The sequence below is a fragment of the Orbicella faveolata genome, unplaced genomic scaffold (genome assembly GCF_042242905.1).
Source record: "Orbicella faveolata isolate gen_17 unplaced genomic scaffold, um_ofav_v1 contig_46, whole genome shotgun sequence".
Classification (NCBI taxonomy): domain Eukaryota; kingdom Metazoa; phylum Cnidaria; class Anthozoa; order Scleractinia; family Merulinidae; genus Orbicella; species Orbicella faveolata.
The window spans coordinates 1,308,908-1,332,729 of NW_028301576.1; the positions used below are offsets into that span (position 1 = coordinate 1,308,908).

Consider the following 23,822-nt stretch of genomic DNA (forward strand, 5'->3'; position numbering starts at 1 on the left):
AGAACGAACGCAATTCGCTGAGAATTGCCGTGGAAACAAATTTCTTTGAGATTTTAAATTGACTTTACTTTTAAACACAATGATATCGAAGAGCTATAATTATAGAACCTACCTTTTCAACAGGAAACTTTAATCCCTGCAAGGTAGCGCCGGCAGTGAAAACAGTCACACTGCAAAGACATAATGTTGGTTTGATCGAAAATTATTAAAACAAACAAGAAAAAAATATAGATAGAAATACAATAAAACTGCAACTCTGTTTTAAAATGCACAACTTGAAGGCATGTAAATTGTTAATACTTGATCTGCTTACCTCAGAATAGCCGACCTACACCATACAGCTTTTCTCTCATCTTATACTAATTAATAATTCCTTTTTAGAGTGCGATATACGTACAACGAAAAACGAAATCTACAAAACTTTTACATCGACCGGTTGATCAAAGCCTAAAAGCAGTACATTTCATCGTCGGTTTCGCAGCAACATTCTGACCTAAAGGTCCGTCTAAACGTTTTATTATAGCTGATGCTTGTAGTTTAATATTTTATGAATTTCTTCTTTCTTCTAAATCTCTTTTTGTAGACTTGGTGAACGCTCAAGGATTTCCATAGTTCTTGGTTTAAATATTCCAAAAAAAAATGTGGCATAATTTATTTGATTTAACACCTGTTTGATCACGTTTTTATTTCAAACTCGGCTAAACCAGACCCAACTTAAATAGCTAAAAAAAAAAAAAAACCGATTTGCTATTATTTGTTTTTACTCATACATTTCCAGTACCGTCTGCTTAGTACTGGAGCACTTTATCTCCTTAGGTAAGAAGTACCGCCGTGGAAACGGAAATTACTCAAGACTGACAGCAAAACAGTTCCTTTGAATTTTAACAGCTTAACAGGCTTTGAATTTACAAAAGATGCTGTTAAAAGGCAACCATCCTAGCTCTGGGTAAAAAGGAAGGTTTGAATAAAAAGCAAAACAATGTTCTTTTCTGAGGAGCGAATAAAGAATCCGGCGTAAAGAAGTTTAGAAAGTCACTCAACCTACCTCGTCAATAGAGGACTTAGTTCCTAGTGACAGGTCTCAGAGCTAATGCATGGAGAACAGTCACACTGCAAGGATAAATTTTATGTTGCTTGAAAAGGAGAATTTAATGTAAACAATATTTCAAAATATCAAAATGTCAAAATGTCAAACTGAGTAAGAAATAATTAGTTGATCACTTTTCCCGTAATGATTTTCAGCTGTCTGGAATGAAAAGTGAAGTCACGTTTCTGACCAAAATTTCAGTGTAGCGTTCCTTTCGTTTATCCAAGAGGGTGACATATGATCTGTGGTAAAACGTATTGAGAGATATTGAGAGTTTTTTAAACTGCGTTCTATGCTCTATGCTTAAAGATTTATCCTTCATGAGTAAAGATCTCCATCTTCCCTTCTGTTATTGCTAATACCGTTGACAGTTGTAAGAATGAAAATTGCTGCTTTCAGATTCTAGTATTTAACTGAAGTAATGGATATTTCCACAACGAATTAAAATCCCAATTGCACTGTTTGAACCTAAGGCCCTCTTTGCACGACCCCGGGTTGTTTTTCACCCCTGGTTGAATCACCACCGCGGGCAACCCTTTTGCAGTCAAATGTTTATAAGCGTTTACATGAAAACAGTAGTCAAGCCGGGTCAGCCCCCTTCACCGGGTAACCCTTCTCGAGACTTGACCCGGCGAGAACCGTTGAAATTTCTTCAATTCTTGCCTGTAAACAGTGGGCCAAAAGGTAGCCCGGGTTGGTACTTTCAGTCAAATAACCATGTTGTTTCGTCTTTTTTCAGTTTGTACATCAGGACCTCCCACCATTTCGTTATGCTTTCTAGGTTTTTTGTTTGTCATCTTTCTGAACCATGTTCTTAGTTTTTGATCGGTAGAAAGGCTGACCCGGGTCAGGCTCGAAACAAACCATACGCTATTGCAGACTGACAACCCGGGTTGATGTGAAGTACTTATTTTTAGCACTCTCTGCGGTGTTTCAACCCGTAGTTAAAAGCAACCCGGAGTCGTGTAAAGAGAGCGTAAACTAAATTTCCATTATTGCCTTATTTTACGCGCTTCAACGGGCGTGAATTTAAATGGCTTTTTCACTGTGTCACTTTACACGCCTCAACGGGGGTAAATTTTGATGGCTTTTACGGCTTTAAGATAAAATAGAACCAATCTACATTTATTTTTTTAAACGCACGTAAAATAACATTGAGGAGATGTAACATCATGCACGATGTCACCCGCGCAAAACGGATTTCGATGCGTAACTACTCTACCGACAACGCAAAAACAATTAACGCAACTAATTCTAAATTCTTTTTCTTTCTTTCTGTTTGTTTTCTCTTTTTAAGACTTCCTTTCAGTTGCTTGAAAAGTTAAAAGTAGTTCAGTTAGATCTGACTTACTTACCTACTTGGATACAAATAAGCCTTTAAATTTCGCTTAACTACAAGTGCCAATTCGGTGTTCAGCATTTTATTCTCTAAATTATTGGCGCGAGGGTTGCCACTTCCACTACTCTAATATCGTGGTGGCTAATAGCTGTTTTCACTGTTATTCAGCAGGTCTAACTTTCGCTAAAGAGTCAGCATCAAAATGGCAAAAAAGCCATAGAAATTACAACCTGGTGTGAACTGAACACTTCTCAGTTATATTCCCTGTTTACGGTATACACTGTTGTAGAATTCAAATATTTGAGGTTTTATAACTTTTATTATTAGAAGAGATAGCCGCAAAAGGCGCGACAGTCTAGATTTTTCAGCAGGAGTTAATTAACTTCGAGCCAAATGTTCCCGCAAGCTGAAGACAGCCCATTCTTGGGTTTGTCATTTTTTTTTGGCAGACTGGGGAGTTTAATTCTGAAGTCCTTTGACTTGCAGTGGTTATCTACCATTTTCATAAAAATGCATAATTTTTTATTTCTTAATTATCAACGGGAAGCTGAAAAAGACTCATCATTTATGCATCTTCCTTCCTTTGACATATTAGAACAACGTCAAGTTAAAGTCCGCGAAAAATTAAATAATAGGGCCATTCACACGACGAAAATAAGCCGCGGATTACACAAACCGCGGTTTAAATAAGACGCAAACTTACCATATAAATGGTACATTTTAACCAGTTTACGTCTTACACAAGCCGCGGCTTGTGTAAAACGACGGTTTTGAGCTAGGCCTAAATAAGCCGCGGCTTATATAGGACGCGGAACCACTCCTATAAATAGTATCGCGGCTTGTTTGCGGCTTATATAAGACGCGAACTTACACTTCGCAAGCGCAAGGTTTTCCCGCGCTCGTGCGAGAGCTCGCGAAATTCCGCGATTGCTATGACAATCAACACAAAAGCGAGGGAATAGCCACGAATAAGCCGTGAACCATTTATACGAGCACTTCGCGTCTTATGTAAGCCTCGCTCGTATAAATGGTTCAGTTCGCGTCTTATGTAAGCCGCGGATTGTGTAATCCGCGGCTTATTTTTCTCGTATAAATGGCCTATTATTGCTCTGCGTTAAAAGACGAAGACTTCAAGAGGGTTTGTGTTTGGACCCAAAAAGAACTGTCAGTTGAATATTTAGTGCTTCAACCACTAAAACGCTGAAAATGCAGAAGCGACAACAGAACGAACGGAATAGTCAAATTCGGCTAACTCACGCGCGGGTGTCACGTGACTTGAATTGGGTAAAACAACAACCAAAACAAGTGCGTACATATTGAAATTTAGAGAAAAATTAAGCCACGATTCCCCGGTTTTGTTGCACCGGAGACTGTCAGAACAGCTCGGCTAACCGAAAAGATCTGCCGTTTTACGGGTTTCCGTTAAATTTTAAAAGTCTCCTCTCTATTTGGATCGTGAAAATGAAGAGATCCATGATATTTCCTTAGTCTAGTAAAAATCGATTGAAGGCCGATGCAGTTCCTTTTTTTTCGTCGGATAAAGATAAACAGGAGAAGGTCCAAGCGGTGAAGAGGTACGCTTCAGAAAAGATGAATCAAAGCAGAAGAGAAAATGAAGCAACGGATTCGGCAGCATCTGAAAGAGAATGTGTCACGTTGGTTTTGACTAGGGCTGGCGAAGAAATTATTTCTCGAAAGACACAAACATCTTGAGGATGAAATCTGTAGTTAATTAGATGAACATCTTAGAATTCCCTGGTTACATAATTTTTCTGTATCCTACCTTCTTTCCGAATGTACAACCCAAAGAAAGAGGGAAAATTTATTACCCTTTTCACAGTATTTAACAGTCACGGTGAATTCCTGAATATCATTACAATTTCTGTTGCCTAATCTAGATAGAAAAATGCAGATTTGCTGGAATACTACAACGAGAAAATCAAGTGTTATAAACACAGAGAAACTACTCTCGAAATATACTAAGACTGGGGTAGTCATGTAAAGATTGCATCACTCGGGATATCTTTGATATTACGACATGAATAATCATTCAACTGGAACAATAATGCAAATACATGATTGCAGTGTCCTTCCTCCCTTACACGAAGAGCGTGCTTAATTGATTAAAAACGTCTGCCCAGCCATCGCTCTCCCTGAAGATTACGGCTAAAATGAGGCTCTTCAATTTTTCTTAGAGATCTTTAGCAACGTGCCTTGACATGGAAATCCTCCAACTACTGACACGCGTAAACATCGTCAACATACCCTTCCCGAAAGAACTTATAGCTTTTCTCTACAGCATTCTTTTTTCCGCCTTGCTCGAGCCACGAAGACCATGTTCGTTGACCCAAATTTTGGAAAATTTGACCATTTCTATTCTTTATTGAAGAAACAACTACAGCAGCGCACATTAACACAACAAATACAAGCGGCTGTAGGACCCCGTTGATAACAGTACGTTGTACTGAAGGGTTATCCTGGGGAAATATTCGATTATTATTATCATTACTATTATTATTATTATTATTATTATTAATAAAGAAAATGTTAAGGGAGCCTCGTTTTCACGGAATGTAAACACCCAGTTCAATGTCACTTGTGTGTTAGCCGAATTTGTCTATTTGCTGGAAATTGCCGTGTAAACTGATTTCTTTGAAATTTTAAATTGACTTTACTTCTAAACACAATGGTTTCGAAGAACTATCATTATAGTACTTTTCAGTGCCGACAGGATATATCTGCAGTTAGTGAAAATTATCCGAAAAATGTTAAAAAGTTTTCCACCTACCTAGTCAACAGGAAACTTCAGTACCTGCGAGATAGCGCCGGCAATGAAAACAGTCACACTGCAAAGATATAATGTTGGTTTGATCAAAAATTATTAAAACAAACAAGAAAAAAATATAGATAGAAATACAATAAAACTGCAACTCTGTTTTAAAATGCACAACTTGAAGGCAAGTAAATTGTTAATACTCGATCTGGTTACCTCAGAATAGCCGACCTACACCATACAGCTTTTCCATTATTTTATACTAATTAATAATTCCTGTTTAGAGTGCGATATAAGTACAACAAGTACAACGAAAAACGAAATCTACAAAACTCTTACATCGACCGGTTGATCAAAGCCTAAAAGCAATACATTTCATCGTCGGTTTCACAGCAGCATTCTGACCTAAAGGTCCGTCTAAACGTTTCATTATAGCTGATGTTTGTAGTTAAATATTTTAGAAATTTCCTCTTTCTTCTGAAGCTCTTTTTGTAGGCTTGATGAACGCTCAAGGACTTTTATAGTTCTTTGTTTAAATATTAAAAAAAAAATAGTGCATAATTTATTTTATTTAACACTAGGTTGATCCTGTTTTTAAATTCGGTTCAACAAAACCCAACTTTTCAACAGCTTAAAAGAAATGACTTGTTATTACGTGTTTTTACTCATGTATTGCCATTGTCTGCTTAGTACTGGAGTGTTTTATCTCCTTAGGTAAGAAGTAGTGCTTAACAGGGTTTGAATTTATAAACGATGCTGTTAAACGGCAACCATCCTAACACTGGGCAAAAAGGAAGGTTTGAATAAAAAGCAAAACAATGTTCTTTTCTGAGGAGAGAGTAAAGAATCAGTAAAGAAGTTTAGAAAGTCACTCAACCTGCCTCGTCAATAGAAGACTTAGTTCCTAGTGACAGGTCTCAGAGCTAATGGAGAACAGTCACACTGCAAGGATAAATTTTATGTTGCTTAAAAAGAAGAATTGAATGTAAACAATGCGTCAAAATGTCAAATTGTTAAATAATAATTGGTTGAACATTTTTCCGTTACGATTTTCAGCTGGGGAGAGTTTTTGGTTCGCAAGCAAAACGTCAGCTAGTACAAAGCAGTTGCATTAAACGAATTAATTTTTTCTTGTTCGCCATATAATGAACATCTTATTAACCGAGCTTAGTCGATCTCTATGGGAGAACCTTGACTAAATAAATCAAACCTTCTTATTAATTGTAATTATTCTGTATTCTTGAGGCCTTAATTTGAGAAGCTAACTGGATCAGAAATGATGGAAACTTGTTATCTGGTACACGAGTTACAGTTATTGGATTAGAGGAACAAAGTGAACCTAAGATAAGCTTTTGACCACAGTAAGGCCAGCGCTTATTTTCCGCATTTTGTATTGCAAGAAAATGGAACAAGTGAACGCGACTTGGACAAGATTAATATATATTTCATATATCATAATTTGCGGACAAAAATCTTTCAGTTTGTGTGAGAACTGGTCCGTTTCTTATAAAAATTATGTAGATTGAGAATGTGAAGTTAGATGTCAAGAACCCCAGAGTTACAGAATGAAATTTTAAAATAGTCGTGGGCATAGTTTTATTCAAATGTAAATATATTTGTACATAACGTTTGAAACGAATCAATAGTGTGCATTATTTTGTATTTTTAGAATTAAAGAGAACAAAAATCCGAATGACTTTGTGCGAGCGATTGAGTCAATGAATGAGTGACTGCAGTACGTGCAGACCATTTTAGTGTAAGTATAAACAGGTGGAGAAAGAGGAAGGGACGAAAAGAAGGAGGGTAAAAATGGAAGGAAGAAGAGAATGTACGGACGGACGGAGGAACGGGGATCAGTCATAGCTGTGAGCCCAAAAGGAGTAGGGTGGGGGGGGGGGGGGGGGAATCCAGAATAGCAAGAGAGAATACACCATGGCGACTTCATTGTACTGTAAGTAAGGCATAGTTGGAAATATCACTTTCATATCACTAAATATACACGTCGAAAGGTGAATATGGCTACGAAGATATGGGGTGGGGGGGATCACGAAATTTATCAATAGTTATGAGGGGGGATCACTTCAATAGAATAACATTTAAAGAGGGATCAGCTAAATGTTACTATCTTTAGCCGAAAATCGTCCGACAGGCGATAAATAATGGCTGGTTCCTAAACCAGTGGTGGCCTTATGGTTAGTGCGCTCGTCTCCGGATCGAGCGGTCCGGGTTCGAGCCCTGGCCGGGGACATTGTGTTGTGTTCTTGGGCAAGACACTTTACTCTCGCAATGCCTCTCTCCACCCAGGTGTATAAATGGGTACCGGCGAACTTAATGCTGGGGGTAACCCTGCGATGGACTAGCATCCCATCCAGGGGAGTAGAAATACTCTTAGTCGCTTCATGCTACAGAAACCGGGATAAGCTCCGGCCTGATGGGCCACTTGGCTCGCATGCAGACTTTACCTTACCTCCTAAACCAGGAAAATACGCTTCACAGCTTGTAATATTTAAATCTCTCGTATTATAATATCAAAATCGATACAAGAAACTAACATATGGGAACTTTAAACCCGTAATAAAAGGACAAATAATCGGTGTAAAACATAAGGACCTTCAAAACAAATTATCTTAGCGTAACCAATGTTTTCTAAGTTATAATCTAAAGACTTGTGAGCACGGTAGAATCTGCCTAGCACCCAGTGGCTAAACTGAGAAAACACGCTGTTGCCGTCAAGTTATTGAGTGTGGGAAATCAAGTTAAAATAGCCCTTCAATTGCCTTGAATATTAATGATGGGAACTCCAAAAGAACAACAAATTGTTATCACCTTGTAAAATTTTCTAGTAATTAGAAACCTGTAGTTCTCGGTTATAATTCAACTGACCCAGTGTCAGCTGACGAATCGACGCAGCTTCATTACTTCTAACAACACGAGAACTCACACTACAATGAAGCATCTGAAGAAGGGAGTTCTTAAATTCTGATATTCTGAATTGATAGCGGAGCTCCGGCGGCCCGAAGGGGCGCCAAGCGGAGCCCCACAATCATATGGGAAACAAAAGGAAATCCATGAATGAATTTTCTCATGGTTTTCATGGCTAGCGGTATTGCTCGTGGGCGCGTACGCACGACGACGACGACGACGGCGGAGTTGCCCAACATGGCGGCCATACTCCAGCTAATAGGTCGACAGAGACATGCACCCTCGGTCTCTAGCAGAAGAATGCCGTTTTTCTTGGCGGGATTTTTAAAGAAAAGAAAACGCATTTCTATTTGTTATGTCGACAAATGATAGCGGAGGTTGATCTAATGTTTTTAAGATAGGGTTGCACTGAAGGAATTAAAAAGAAAGCAAGAATTAACAGGCAAAGAAGTAGCGAAGAAGATCGCGAAAAAGAGCGGGCCAGCGCTGGGGAAGGAGGCGAAACAGTACTGAACAATGGCGTGAATTATAGCGAGTCAAGGGCTAGAGAAAGGAAGTGAAATAATACCGAACAATGCCGTTAACCAAAGCTAACGAGGGCCATAGATAGGATGTGAAAGTACTCAGAAGACTGCAGTGCCAAGTTTTTTAAAATTCGCGCGTTGTGACGCTGTGCAGCCGTGCAAGAAAAGTCACATGATTTGGTCAGGTGATGAACAAGAGAAATCAAACATGTCCGAGTGTTACAAAACAGTAAACACAGCGGGGAAAAGTGGTTGATTCGTTGATCTGTCAAAAAGATTAGGTCAGTTCAGTCTTCACAACTTTTGCTGCAAGTTTCTGCCTGGAAGATTTACACTGGCCGAGCTGATGTTGCTAACTTGCGGTAAGTGACTTTTGCTGTTGCGTTTGCTATGAAAATTAACAAGTTGCCTCAGCGATATAAGCTTATTTTCAATTGGAATCCTTTGAAAGTCTTCCTTATTTGAAGCCATGTTGTGAGACAATTTATAAATTGCATCGTTTTAATTTCTCTCATCTCTAAACAATAGCAAGTGAATCGCTTTGTGGAGGTTGTTGTAAGTTGTAAACAAATTAAGCTTTCTGTCGATTTTCGTCGTCAACCTAAGCTCACGTCTAAAAATAAGCTTAACCAAAACCGTATTTGTAAACACGGCCGGGCGAGTTTTGAAGTTTTCTCTGTGTTAGTTGGCACAGCCGCCTCGTAGACAGCTAGAATTTCTTCTTCTGTTGTTGAAAACCAAGAAAGGTGTACAAACAGGATTTGCTAAATTTACTTTCAACGTTCCTATGGGAAGATTTGCATATTGTGATTACAAAGTATGCAGATTTCCTCGTTTTGTTAGTTCAGTTTATTCGGTTTGGCGAAATGCTTGGGTGAATTCCCAGGTTAATTTGGCTGAAGACTGGCAAAGCTACCGCCGATAAAATGACTGCAAAGCTAAATTAAGCCTTCGGCAAAAATGCACACTGTAATATTCAAATTTAAGCGTGAATAATTATTAAACTTTTAACACTGCAAGGTTAAACGATTTTCTTTATCCTCTCTTTCATTCGGTTACCTTTCAATGAGAAGGATTTGCTTTTGATACTCAGATGAAGTGATATGCATAATTATTGTGTTTATAATGTAGATTTCCTCGTTTTATTTTGTTGTCTGTCCAATTAGTTCGGTTTGGTGAAATGCTTATATAGTCCAAATGTCGAGTAGACGATTGTGCATGTAAAACCTGTGTGCAAATAAAGCTCTACTTTCATTTTGATTTACTATTTCATTTTATTAGTGCCACTACTTTTGGTTGGGGGTACATGGGCTATTCCCCAAATATGCAGTATTTACACTTAATATGGAAATGTCCCTCAAAAGTGAGATAGTACTAATGGAAAAAAAAAATGCGAAGAGCTTTACTCGGTAAATTGAACAGTGTAAATGACATTTACATACTTAGAAAAAATTTAGGGAGTAGAAGTTCTTGCCCTGACCATTTCTCGGTAATAGAAATAAGTTTTACATACATACATACATACATACACAATTTAGTTGGTGAGAGCGCTCTCCTCTCTCCACACACACACTCTCTCTCTCTGCTCTTTTCTTCACACTAATTTTGTTATTAACTACATTGTAACTCATTAACCGAATGTCACTCACTGTTTTCTTTGTTGTGCATGCATACTTTTTTTGCTCGTCAAAGAAAGTTTCAGTTTCTTCCTGGCTGTTTCCTTTGTCCTGTCCAGTACCAATTCCTTTGTAATATAATTTTGTGAATTCTCTATTCTCCTTAAATTTTATCTTGTCAGGGTGATAGAATGCACTCTCAGAGTGTTCAATCATTGTTTTCAGTCACTACAATTTTCAGGAAAAAGGCAATAGTTTTCTTAATTTCCTTTTACTTTGTGTTAGGACCTTTTAGCATGCTCGTAATTGACCCATGGGCATAATTTTGAATAAAGTAAAGAATTAGATCTGTTTTAGTGTTAATTATTTTAAAATTATTATGAATTACATGTAGGCATTTCTTTTTAGTTTTTATTTTTTATTTTAGTCACATGTGATGTTTTATGATTTTACCGACGTATACCATGTAAATGTAAATAATACACTAGAATTAGCCAATCAGAGTGTGCATTATATCAGCTTTAAACACAAACCACATGTAATAAATGTATGTAAATGATATTTTTATGACAGAGAACTGGACAGGGCAAGAACTTCTCTTTCTTTTGTAAATTTATATATTCATTCCTCTCATTGCTGTCAAAATGTCTTAGGAACCTTCATTTTTGATAGTCCATTATTTTCCACCATACCTAGCACAGAAGCTCACAAAATCCTAACTAATAACCAACATGTGTGTATCTCTGGCCTTTGCTGTGTACTACGTGTATATTCTGTTATCCTGTCTTAACTGCTAGAAACAATGTTGACAGAGCTGTTTCAACAGTTTCACTTAAATTAATTCCCAGTAACAGCGCTACATGTGGCAGTGTTATTGGGTATGAACTTTATGGAGGGTTTAAATTTTTATTTTTTTATGATTACAGGAGGCAACAAAATATACATGTGTATACATAACCTGATGTTGGTGTTGGTTGCGAATCATAGTTCATAATAGTCATCCTATTACAGGTAAGGGGGAAACGTTCAGAGAGTTTAGAACATCTCTTCCCCCAGCACACCTTCTGTCTACAGGTGCAATTATTGAGAGGTTATATATATATACGAAGAGTAATGTAAAGTTATAAACTTAACATTAAAATCTGACGTTTGAACGCCTCCTTTGCTAAAATTAGTCACGATTTAATTGTTATCATTCCCTGTGAATTCAGAGAGATTTCAGAGGCAAATTATCACCTAATGTGGAAGTCCTGTCTTCAAGTTAGGGAAAATGACATAAAAAAAGTTACAGTGAAAGTAAAGAGAATTGTGAATGTTGATGTGGTGTACTTTGCACATCATGTAAAGGTATTTGGTGAGTGCCAAAAGCATAACATTTCATGCATTGCTTTTTCAGGACAAATTATATAACAGTGATGTTTTAAGGTGTGATCACAAAAATAGTGAGTACAATGTCCAGGGAGTACCAGTTTATGGAAGGCATATGCAGACAGTAAGAGGAACTGTAAGCATTACCAGGTAAGTTTGTTTTATGCTTTTGACTTCTTGTACTTGGATTTTTGTCATTTCATCTCAAGAATAGGTGATGAAAGATGCAATAGTTGTTGCAGTTTATTTTTGAAGGCAAACTTATAAGTCTGCCTATGCTGGATAACAGCCATGCGTAAACTGAATGTAAAGCAAACACTCTGTTAAAAGTGGGGCAACCCTAAAACCCAGAAACTGGAAGCCGGAATCCAGAATGAAAAACTGGAATCCAGTAACCGGAAACCAGAATCCACAAATCGAAGAAAACAAGTTCTTCAAATACTCGAAAATTGTTTTGCTTAGGTTTTTGCCTGTAAAAAATAAGTGGCCAAGTAAAAAGGACCTCAAACTGACACAAAAATTCCCCATCTGTCGAAATTCGTGCAACCGTTATTTCTAGTGAGGGCTATAATTATGAGAATCTTAGTAAAGTGCGTCATAATTTAATTCCAAGCACCCTGAGAGCGTCTAAAATAAGCTTGCTGGCAATAAACTGCATGGCCATGGGCCGAGCGTGGTTCGTGTTCTACCAGTGTGTTTTTTTTTTTTTTTTTTTTGTGGTCGGTGACCAGACCCAAACTTCCTCTCAGCCAAATTTTGAATCACGCAACCTGTGATGTTTATTCGCCATAAGCTGTTGAAACGTTAATACAAGGACAATGTTATGGATATTGTTTTCTTTATTTGTGTATAATATATATTTTCTTCTGGTTTTATCGAAGCGTTGGATTCAAAGGGAAATAATAAATACGCTAAAAACGCTAAAAAAGGGTATTACGTCAGCCATGGAATGCGCTGACATTGCAGCTTTCATTTTCGCTACATGGCAAATGCACTGTAAGATCATGTTTACTTTGCAAGTTTATTTTGCCAGAAGCGATGGTCATTAATTTATGTGCAATTTTGTGAGTATTTCTTGTGGGTTTCGGCAAATGAAGCGAATTCTTTGGCTGTTTCATCGCAGCGAGTTAAGAGATTTGAAGAAAAATTAAGTATTTGCCAAGGTAAACAAGAGCTTGCCAGAACTTGCAATGTTTAAGTCAGTGCTAGGAGAAAAAACACAACCGTTCCAAAATTAGCTGTGGATAATGTAAACCCCCCTGATTGTGTGACTTGCGTGAGCACTTCAAAGCGCAAGCAAATTAAATTTTGACGTTTCAGGAAGAAAGCTGTTTATTAAAAGCATTATTAATAGCGTGACACTCGTTTCCTTTTGTATCATTCATGGGCATGTCCCGAGCAAACTTCCAGATTAAGACCATTACATCATCATAGATTTCGCAAAGGCTAAGACTGATGGTGCAATAAGATATGACACAGTTTGTGTTGATCAAGTCATGTGTTTACAGTAATCAATGAATCATCAAGGACTGCTCTGGAATGTGCACTGCGTTGTGACTGTAGTATTAACAAAACAGTTAAATTTTAAAAGCGCGGTTATAAGATTTAAAAGATCTTCTTGCCATTTTGTTTAATAAGTGATCTGCAATTTACCGGAGGTATAAATTTACCCTTTATGTCTAGTAGATACTGAACAAGATAGAAAATGTCATAGAGAACAGGATGTCTGTCAGTGGCAGCCCCCTGTACATTGATGGTCACACCCCCCACTTTCGAAGTTCAAAGGCTAACCTGGCTCATCTTAATATAATATTTGATTTGTCCAACAGATTCCAAACTAGTTCCGGATCAACACTATTTCCACACTGATACTGTGACAAATCAGCATTTCATATTCTTGGCGGCCATCATATTAAAACAATTTATAGAAATGTTGCACACTTACTTCCCTCTGCTTCTCACTTGCTAACAGATCGGACCACATGTTGTTAAAAGATGCTTAAAGACTGCCAGAAACTCACCAAAATAGCTTGTTGTTATTGTTACTCACCAGTCTTCTCATAGCAATTTGATCTAGACAAGAACTGCACTCTCACCAGAGCCAGATTGAACGAAAGATGGGTAACTAAGCCTTTGAGCAGGCTCTTGTGTTTGGGCCGGGGGCATGAGCGGTAAAGCTGCATGAAGGCACTCGCTGACATGCCAATGCAGAAAAACACTAGACACTTATTTAGCCTGCTCAGGCACTAGAGACAGATAGTAGAGCCTGCTCGCAGGCTATGAGTAACTCTATCCACCTGAAAAATGACTAACCCTGACTGGAAAGTGATTACCCAATGGATAGCTTTATCCAGCTTTTGAACAATTGGGCCAGATGTATAGCTAAGGGTTGTTCAGAACTAGTCAAAAATGTTTTAGCAATTACAGTTTGTAGCTGAAGTAAAGCCAAGAAAGTAAATAACAGCAAAATAGTTTTTCCCCATATTTATATATTAGACATTGCTGAAGTGAATTATTTCTATCATCATTCATAATATCTGGATTCAGGATTCTAGTTTCCAGTTCCGGATTCCGGTTTCCGGAATCAGTTTTTTAGGGTTGTCCTTAATGATGTATGTGCATGTTAATCTTGAATAATCTGAGATTTCAGAGAGGTTAAGAATATCATATCATATCTGTGATGATTCTGTATCTGTGGGTGTGCAATGATCTTCACCAATATTTCAACGTAATGATGTACAGTGTATATTAATTAACCAAATTATGCTGTTTTTAGTTGACCAATTGTATTGTAATGTGATGTTGAAGCCCACAAATTGACAAACATGTCCAGTGTCAACTGGTCAAATATATGAAGTGGCCAGACAGTCTAGATTACAAAATTTTCTGAAAGTTGGAATTACCAGGTAAGATATTTCTTAAACATTATTTTGTAATTAATGATTTCTCAGACATTGTTTTCTTCAAGAAAAGATTCATACCCCACATGGAGGTTTTTTCTCTATTAGAGCTCTATCTTCCTGATACTTTAATTTGGAATTTTTGAAGACTGGCCATGAATGGGTGTTGGGTGTGAATATCTTCTGGTACTGCACATTCAGATTTACATGTAGTAAACAAGAACATCAGTATTTATCCTGACAAACTCTGATTTTCTTTTGGAAGCTGAACTCATATGCAGTTGTACAGTTATATGTACAACCAAACAGCCTGGATGGCCCTTTGATTGGGACTGGGCACATTGTTGTAACTTGCAATGTTCCAGTTTCTTGTTTAAAGCAAACTGCATTTGATCTCAAAAGCAAGTCGCCAAGTTCATTTCAGTTAGTAAGTTTTCTTTGCATCTCAGGGCAGAACCTGCCACTGTGAAAGTTGGGGTACCAGCTCGAGGGAGGTACTTTGGGAATTTCTGGGTGGGGATGTGCCGCTTGGACCCTGGAACCCTTAGCCTATACTAGAGCTAGTTTAGCTGAATTTTGCTACCCTACACTAGAGTAAACTCCCCAAATCCCCCCATCTATCGACACTGTTGAGGCTGATTTGCCTAAATTTGAACTTGCTGATTTGATTTTTTTATATTTCTGAGTGGCAATTCCTGATTTCCTTAGTCTAACTAAAATTTTCAACCAACTAGTCAATTTTGTGAAAATGATATCCTACTCTAGACCCAAACGCTCTGATTTATATACCCTATCCTAGAGTAAACTGCTTGAAAACCATACCCTTCACAGCGGCACATACCTATATAGCCCATATATGGCAGTGCCCCCCCCCCCCGGGGGTACCAGCCCCTAGCATTTGATTCACTAACACTGAGTAAACAACTAACAATGAAGTACACTGTATATCAAAGAAAGGAATGTCATCTGTTTGTGTGTAAAGATTATGATAAATTATAATCGATATGTTTTTATCTGAATAACAGTGGTGTTCAAGTAGCAGCTACAGTATGATTGCATGTCTGTTCCTGTCATTCAATATATGAACAGTTTACACATGGGCAGCCTGTATTAAGACATCAAAGATTTTCAAAGCAACCATGGCCTGGTGAGATATTTCTGAAGAAATATAAATTTAAAGTCCTTATGATTGCTTATAGGCATTGATTTTTATTGTAAACAATATCTTACTGAGTGTATTTTTCTTGTGTACTAATTGTTGTAGAACACAGGATCACTATAAGTATGACAGAGATATTAAAGTGTGAAAAGTTCTATAAACAAATGCATGCAGGAACAAATTAATTTATGATGGATGCAGCTTCTGAGAGATCCCCAATGTTAATGGAACATACACCGTACATACATGCAAAAGAGTTCAATAATTTATTACTTAAGATTGCAATGATTTGTTTGGTTTCTCTGTATTTACAGACAACTTGATGGGATTATAATTTCTGCACCAAGGTCATTGAATAAACTGGCTTAGAAGTTGAGTTCTGCAACCCATCCTGTGTGTTGTAATATCATGGCTGCAACATTGTGACAGATACACTGTATTACATTATTAAGAAACACATATATTAACTAATTATTTAAGGTGCCTGTTAAATTAATCAGTTTTTCTTAGAGATAATTTACTCATGGTTTATTTAAATAAGTGCTTTTTTGGCTTTAAAGTGATATTTATCGTGTTTGTAAATCAATTTTGTGATAATCTGCATTGGACATGGCATAAATTAATATTTTGCCAACACGAAATGGAGACAGACAGCCTTGCCATTCGCAACGTCCAATAAGGCTAATTTGTTCTCTACTGTTGTACAAATAGTGTTCTCTTGTTTATAAATTATTTCAATCTGTTGTTTAAATGATTGCCTCGTAACCCCTATGTCCAGTTTGGTGCATGTAGGATATTGATGTATTGTTTATCCATTTTGCTGTAAATTATCTTAATTGATGTGTCAATCAAAACATATCTTGGATATGCTCGGCTCTTCTGACAAATGTACCCATGATGATAACCTTTGAGTGCATTTGGTTGTGTAGTGCAGACAAAATACATGTACATAATATAACTTACTCTTAGCTTGCTTATAATTCTTGGTATAATTTAATCATAGCAAAATTAATTAATGGAACCCAATAACAGCTCCTGTAGTCCACAATCTCAGTCAAGAAGAAGAACAAATCACATGGAAATTGAATAATAAAATTATTATTAGAAGCCTATGCAAGTATTCATGATGACCAAAAAAAAAAAATATCACAATTACCATTCATGTGAGAGTGATTTTGCTTATTGCAAACCCTTTCAGCGGGAGGAGACTCCAGACAAAAGTGAAGATGGCTAAATGTATCTTTGGGGACAAGTTAGAAAACAAAACTTTCCAACTTTTCACATATGTATACTATTTTGGTATTTTTGCGAGATTTCATTTGGTAGAGATTTAGGGACTGAGTATTGTAACCGCTGCATTTCAATCAGTCCCCACAGCAAAAAAATGTTTAAACTTCTTTTGTGTGGGAGTCCCCATGTTAACTAAGAAAGAATATAATGATTAATAACAATGTCTTGTCTTTCTGAATAAGGTAGGAAAGAACAGGAAATGCCACCAAAAAGCACAGAAGACAGTTCTGTTATGTGATCAAGATTTTTAGTGGCTTCCCAGAAATCCTTCAAATCATGGCTCTATATTTCACAATCACACCATCTTACACCTCGATCTGCTGATGTGATCCTATTTCCAGCTGAAACTATTAAATAGTTCGCAATTTACCTCACATACATGTTCGATTATTTTCATTAGTAACAGCATTCCGAAAAAATACTGAGGAGTTCCGCTTTTAGGCTCGGCTAAATCTATATATTAAATTATTACGTTTACAAGCGAGTTGCTGAATTAAAAAAACTTTATGATATGAGTAGTTATGTTTATGTAAGAGAAATAGCTAATTACACCAAAGTATAGCAACACATTCAGAATCTGAAATGGCAGCCAGGTCAAAAGAGAAGCTGCAGTAATAATAAAGAGCGTTTTTGCTAATCTTGTCTCTCTTACCACGTGATTCCGGTTACCCATCATTGTTTTTTGTTTCTCCCATACAACAAAATATGCTATACAAATCACTAATAGAGGCGTACTAAGAAACAAGATGAGAGTACACGTAGTTTTCAAATGCTATGATAGAGAAGTAAAGCAGTAACCTTACAGAAGTGAATATTGTTGTGAAAATCCATGGCATGGCAATAGCAAATATGTACACACGAAAGGTTAGAGTTCTATGACGAAAAGGCCAACCTATGGCGTACATTCTCTCCAAGGAAATAGCGGCAAGTGCGGAGATGGAGGCAATACCAGCAAAAATGTCAGTCAATTGGCACAAGCTGAATCACAGCAGACAATTCGACAGACCCAAGCACAATATTGAATTCATCGCTATGTACAAAGGAACAGTCAGCAGCCCAACCAGTAAATCAGCAACAGCCAAACTAATCAAAAGAAAATAAGCGCGTTTGCGAAGTCTCCGCTTGAGAAATATCCAGATGGTAAGGAGATTTCCAACAACGATCACTGTCGCTAATAATCCAAAACACAAACTCCACACGATGTTCCATGAATTAAAATCCATCACTGAAGCTAATGGTTCCTGGAGATCCTTCTAGTTCGCACCCTACGTGAAGAAAACCAAACTGAAATGAAATTATGCTAGAACTGATAAACTAATTATAGAAACGTTGCATACAACAAATATAAGCAGGCAGTGCCTCAGTACTTTGTTAATCGTAGGTGAGTGCACAAACGGCACGTCATTATTCTTCTTCAACCTTCCTTCATCCCCACGCCTAAACTTAAGGTCTAAATCTTAGGAAGGGTTTAGAAAAAAGCAAATGGTGCAGTGCATGTTGCTGCTTGCTGGTCGGTTTTCTGAGTACCTCCCACACACACGCTCTTAGGGCTCGTCTCATGAGGAAGGAACGCGCGACAAGCCCTAATAAGAGCGTTTGCAAGGGAGGCCACGTAAGTTTTCAAGCTGTTGTCTAATTCTTTTTCCGGAAATTTTAGTTATCATAGTTTGCTATTTATTGTAATTTTTATGATTAATTGGTAACAGGACCTCATGTTGTCCAATTCTGTCTGTAATCATTCTCGTGATTAAACAAATCGGACTCCCGCTTCGCGGTCCTCAAATTTTGTTAATTATGTGTATGATTGCGCACCGAATTGGACTCCACTCAGTTCTGTTACCATTATTTACAGGGTATTTAGCCTTCATTTTTGCGATTTTATTATCCAAAATATAGATTATTTGTAATATATGAAATATTTGAAGAGGTGTTGGACATTTTTAGTAAAGTTAGAACTGAAACGATTTCCTTTTAACATGGCTTCCAAAGTCTCATCTTGTACATGGGATGACAGCAAGCCCGCTGATGCTGAAAATAAAACTTTTTCACAGTAAAATTAATTTTGATGTCATTATCAGCTGCAATATTTAAATGTAAATGCGATATTTTAACATCTTGCGGCCACCGACTTATAGTCTAAGTAAACGATGAAAATTGCGGCTTTCAGATATTTGTATTAACTGAGGTAATGGATATTTTGAGGAAGAATTAAAATTAGGCTCCGAGAAGCCGATTTTAATTCCTGAAATGACAATGCTAAGATTATACAAATCACAGGGAAAGAAAAGAGGCCGCGCATCTTGCGGTTTGATTGAAAATGCCGGGAAACGAAACCTGTCGCACGCTAGGAAAAGAAAGAGACTGCACACAGTCTAGATTAAAGTCCCTGTTGAACCGTTTCCCAGTCTCTTCACTTATATTAAAAACCTAAGCAAGATTTCCACTATTGCCTTACTTTTAATAGACGCTGAAATGGGCGTAAAATTTTAAAATACCTTGTACTTGCGAGAAATAATAGAGAGCAGATGCATCTGCGAAAAGAGTTGAACTTAATCTAATTTTTGCCGTAGACGCAAGGAATCAAAGTATTGATTCTAAAGATTCGGTGTTTTGCTACGCTTGCACTGGGTGTGTTCGTTTGTGACCAGAACCCCCACTATATATGTGTGTGGTGGTGTGTGAGGCGGCGGGGCGGCGAGGGGTGGCGGCCGGGCGGCGGGGGTGGTGGCGGGGTGGCGGGTGGCGGCGGGGTGGCGGCGGGGCGGGAGGGGGCGGCGGCGGGGCGGAAGCGGAACGTGTGTTGGAGGCGGCGGCGGCCGCGGTGTCGGCTGGTGTGCCCTTCACTTGTTTGTAGAAAACTGTACCAGAAAATTTTTCCTATTGGAGAAGTGCATGCTCAGTGTATACTGCGCCGGCATGGCTGCCGCAAGATACTCGTCCGATGTTCTTGAAATGTTCTACGGCCCAATACCGAGGGAGGAAAGAATAAACCTTCCCGAGCCGTTGAGATACGAGGTTTGAGCACTATACGACGGGTTCCAAATATCCCAAAACGATTTCCAAGAATGGCTCCGTGTGTGGAGAATGGATATATCCGAAAGGAACCCAAACAATAAAGATCTTTTGAGGTTTGCAAGAGAAAACAAAGAAAAGATCACCGATTTGGTCGAACAAGAAACCCTGAGGTTAAATAGCGTAAAAGTAAGTTTCGGGTTACAAGTAAAGTTCTCAATAGAAAGAAACGACGAAACGCAATACATGGAGCATTATTTAAAAAACGACGAACCGCACGTTTTCAAAAAGAATGATGAGGGTCTGATAAAACAAAAATTTGACGAATTCATTGAAAACGCAAAAGGAGAAATAGAACACTGGTCCGTGAAGGGATCGGGATGGGCGGTTGAAGGGATACAGGTCGCGTACGTGAATGTTGCGCGCTACCAGCCACTTCGCGGAGGGACCTACTTGCCTCTTCCCGCCAAACTGGCGAAAAAGAAAGCGATAATCAACGTCCAAAACAGGGACAACGAATGTTTGAAGTGGGCACTCAGAGCCGCTTTATTCCCTCCAAAAGATGGAAAGAACCTGCAAAGACCAAGCAAATATCCGGTCAATGGCGGTATCAACTACGTTGGCATTGATTTCCCCACACCGGTAAAACAGATAGAAAAGCTCGAGGCACAAAACCCGAAACTCGCAATTAACGTATTTGGCTGGGAAAACGATTGTGTGATCGTGCACCAGATAAGCAAAAAACGAGAGAACGTGCCGCGGATAAACCTGATGTTAATCGAGTCAGGGGAAATCCAGCACTACTGTTACGTAAAAAGAGAAAGCGCTTTGCTTTTCGATCAGACCAAGCACAAAGATAAAAAGCACTTTTGCATGCTGTGCTTGACCGGTTTCTCAAGAGCAGACTTGTTCGTGGATCACAAAAAATATTGCAACGGTGTGAACGGCAGGCCGACAAGGATCGTGATGCCGAAAGAGGGGGAAAACATCCTTTCCTTCGAAAACTTCAAAAAACAGATGAAGATGCCCTTCATTATTTACGCGGACTTTGAGGCAATTATCAGAAAGATTCTGGGCTGTGAGCGTGGGAGAATGCAAACAAGCTATACAGAGAAGATCGAAAGGCACGAGGCATGCGGTTACTCTTACCTTGTTGTGAGAAGCGATGGCGAAGTGGTTGGTTCCAACACTTACAGGGGTGAAAACGCGGTTGGGGAGTTTTTAAGTGCCATTTTGCAGGAGGAGGAGAAAATAAGAGAGAGTTTGGCCACACCAAAACCGATTGAAATGACGTGGAAGGACTGGGAAGACTTCAAGAAAGCGGTCGATTGCCACGTTTGCAAAAAAGCTCTGATAAAAGACGAATTCATGGATTCTTTGCCCGTCTGCAACGCTGAAGAAGAACCGGATGAAGAAGGCGTAAGAGAAAAATGGGTTTATTGGGGGCAAGGCCACAAAAAATGTTTCTACATGGCACAGAAAGAGAATGAGAAGTGGGGACTTCAAAGGCTGAAAAGGCTGGAAGATGAAAAAGACAAGCTGGAAGCCGAAACACAGGAAAACTGCAAGTACTGTGGAAACCCTTTACTTCAGAAAAACTTCAGAGACGCGGTAAAGGACCATTGCCATATAACGGGCAGGTTCCGCGGAGTCGCGCACGCCGAATGTAACAAGAAATTGCGAATTAACCCCAAGACGGATCCAATACCAGTCGTATTCCACAACCTGAGGGGCTACGACGCGCACCACTTGATGCAAGCGATGTCGAAGCTGGAGAAAGAGGTGAAATGCGTCGCCAACAACATGGAGAAATATATCACATTCTCGGTCGGAGGCCTGCGTTTCATAGACAGCTTGAACTTTTTGCAAGGAAGCCTCGATTCACTTGTAAGCGCAACGCCGAAGGAGTCATTGAAAATAACATCAACGATCTCGAAAGGCAGCGACCTGCTTTACAAAAAAGGGATCTATCCTTATGAGTACATGGACTCAAGGGAAAGATTCAGCGAGACAATGCTTCCGGACAAAGAGAAGTTTTACAGCAAGCTGAACGACGAGAACATAACAGACGAAGAGTACTTGCACGCGCAGGCCGTCTGGGAGGTTTTTGGATGCAAAACGCTGGGCGATTACCACGACCTTTACGTGAAAGCTGACGTCGCGCTGCTGGCGGATGTGTTTGAGAACTTCCGAAAACTGTGCCTTGATCAGTACGGGCTGGATCCGGCGCACTATTTCACGTCGCCAGGCCTTTCCTGGGACACGCTCCTGAAAAAGACTGGGATCGAGCTTGAGCTCTTCACAGACTGCGAGATGCACCTATTCGTGGAAAGAGGAATGCGGGGCGGAATCTCCATGGTGAGCAGCAGGTACGCCAAGGCAAACAACCCGCATGTACCGGGCTACGACCCCAGCAAGCCAAAAAAATACCTCCTCTATCTCGACGCAAACAACCTTTACGGATGGGCGATGTGCAAGCCCCTCCCGATAAGAGGTTTCAAGTGGAAAAGCGAGTTGCCCACAGAGGAGGAGATCCTTGGTATGAAAGAAAACGCGAAGAAGGGGTGCATTCTCGAGGTCGATCTCGAATACCCTGCAGAACTTCACGAGGAGCACAACAGCTATCCCCTGGCGCCGGAGAAAAAGGCCGTAAAAAAGGAGTGGATGTCGGACTACCAAAAGGGGCTGATGAAAGACCTGGACCTGAAACCCCCGGACAGCAAGAAGCTGCTGCTAACGCTTCATGACAAAAAGAACTACGTCGTGCATTACAGGAACTTGCAGTTTCATCTGAAGCAGGGCATGAAACTGAAGCGTGTACACAGGGTGCTGGAGTTCGAACAAGAACGCTGGATGGAGCCGTACATACGGATGAACACAGAGTTCAGGAAGAAAGCAAAGAGCGCCTTTGAAAAGAACTTTTACAAGCTCATGAACAACTCGGTTTTCGGCAAAACCATGGAAAACCTGCGCAACCGCGTTGACATAAGAATAGTGCGCAGCAACGAGACGGTCAAAATAAGGAAATTGATCGCCAGCCCTTTGTACTCAAGGCATGTTTTATTTTCAAACGACATGGCGGGGATTGACATGCGAAAAAGCAAGCTGCTTCTAAACAAGCCGGTCTACACGGGGATGACGATCCTTGACAACAGCAAGATCCTGATGTACGACTTCTTTTACAACGAGCTAAAAAAGAAGTACGGCTCAAAAGTCGAGCTCTTGTACACGGACACCGACAGCCTTCTGATTATAATCGAAACAGAAGACGTCAACGAAGACATGAAAAACAGCATGCACCTTTACGACACGAGCGACTACCCGAATGAGCATCCACTCCAATCAAATTAACAAGAACAAAAAGGTCTTGGGCAAGATGAAAGACGAATGTGCAGGAACCCCCATCGCAGAGTACGTTGGTCTAAGACCGAAAATGTACTCCATCTTGAAGGCGGACGAAAAAAATATCAAAAAAGCGAAGGGTGTGAAAAAGAACGTTGTCAAGAAACAAATAACGCATGAACAGTATAAGGAAACGCTTCTCGGTGGGAAGCAGCAATGGCATGGAATGAATATTCTTCGAAGGGAGGGTCACGAGATCTACGGTATGCATCTTAACAAAATTTCGCTTTCGCCATTTGATTCAAAGCGATGGATAGATGACGACGGTATCCATACAAAAGCTTACGGATACACCTGCATGGATATGTTGTCAACATTAACAGATGACAAACTTAGAGGGTTGGAGGCCGAAGTTTCAAAGTTGCTCTGGGGGTAATTGTGTGTTCGGAGGAACAACCAGCAGCTCTTCGCGCACGAAGCCGCGCTTGGG

General features: G+C 39.3%; 1 protein-coding gene, 1 long non-coding RNA gene and 1 pseudogene across 4 annotated transcripts; 2 read left to right on the top strand and 1 right to left on the bottom strand.

Annotated features, from left to right (window-relative positions):
• Window positions 1–8,227: 8,227 nt before the first annotated feature.
• Window positions 8,228–17,352, top strand: LOC149097866 (uncharacterized). 3 transcript variants are annotated; one of them, XR_016203673.1, is made up of 6 exons: window positions 8,228–9,007; window positions 11,188–11,272; window positions 11,658–11,779; window positions 14,406–14,535; window positions 15,555–15,676; window positions 16,003–17,352. It is a non-coding gene; the product is annotated as an uncharacterized LOC149097866 (long non-coding RNA). The 3 variants fall into 3 exon arrangements; XR_016203672.1 differs by having other exon boundaries at window positions 8,235–9,007; window positions 11,658–14,535; XR_016203674.1 differs by lacking the exon at window positions 11,188–11,272 and having other exon boundaries at window positions 8,235–9,007; window positions 11,658–14,535.
• Window positions 17,353–17,471: 119 nt separating this feature from the next.
• LOC149097867 (adenosine receptor A3-like) lies at window positions 17,472–18,201 on the bottom strand (annotated as a pseudogene).
• A 2,035-nt stretch (window positions 18,202–20,236) lies between these two features.
• On the top strand, window positions 20,237–23,341 carry LOC149097868 (uncharacterized). The gene has a single exon (XM_089277977.1). It carries the CDS (start codon window positions 20,237–20,239, stop codon window positions 23,339–23,341), a length of 3,105 nt encoding a protein of 1,034 aa, XP_089134103.1.
• Window positions 23,342–23,822: the final 481 nt, after the last annotated feature.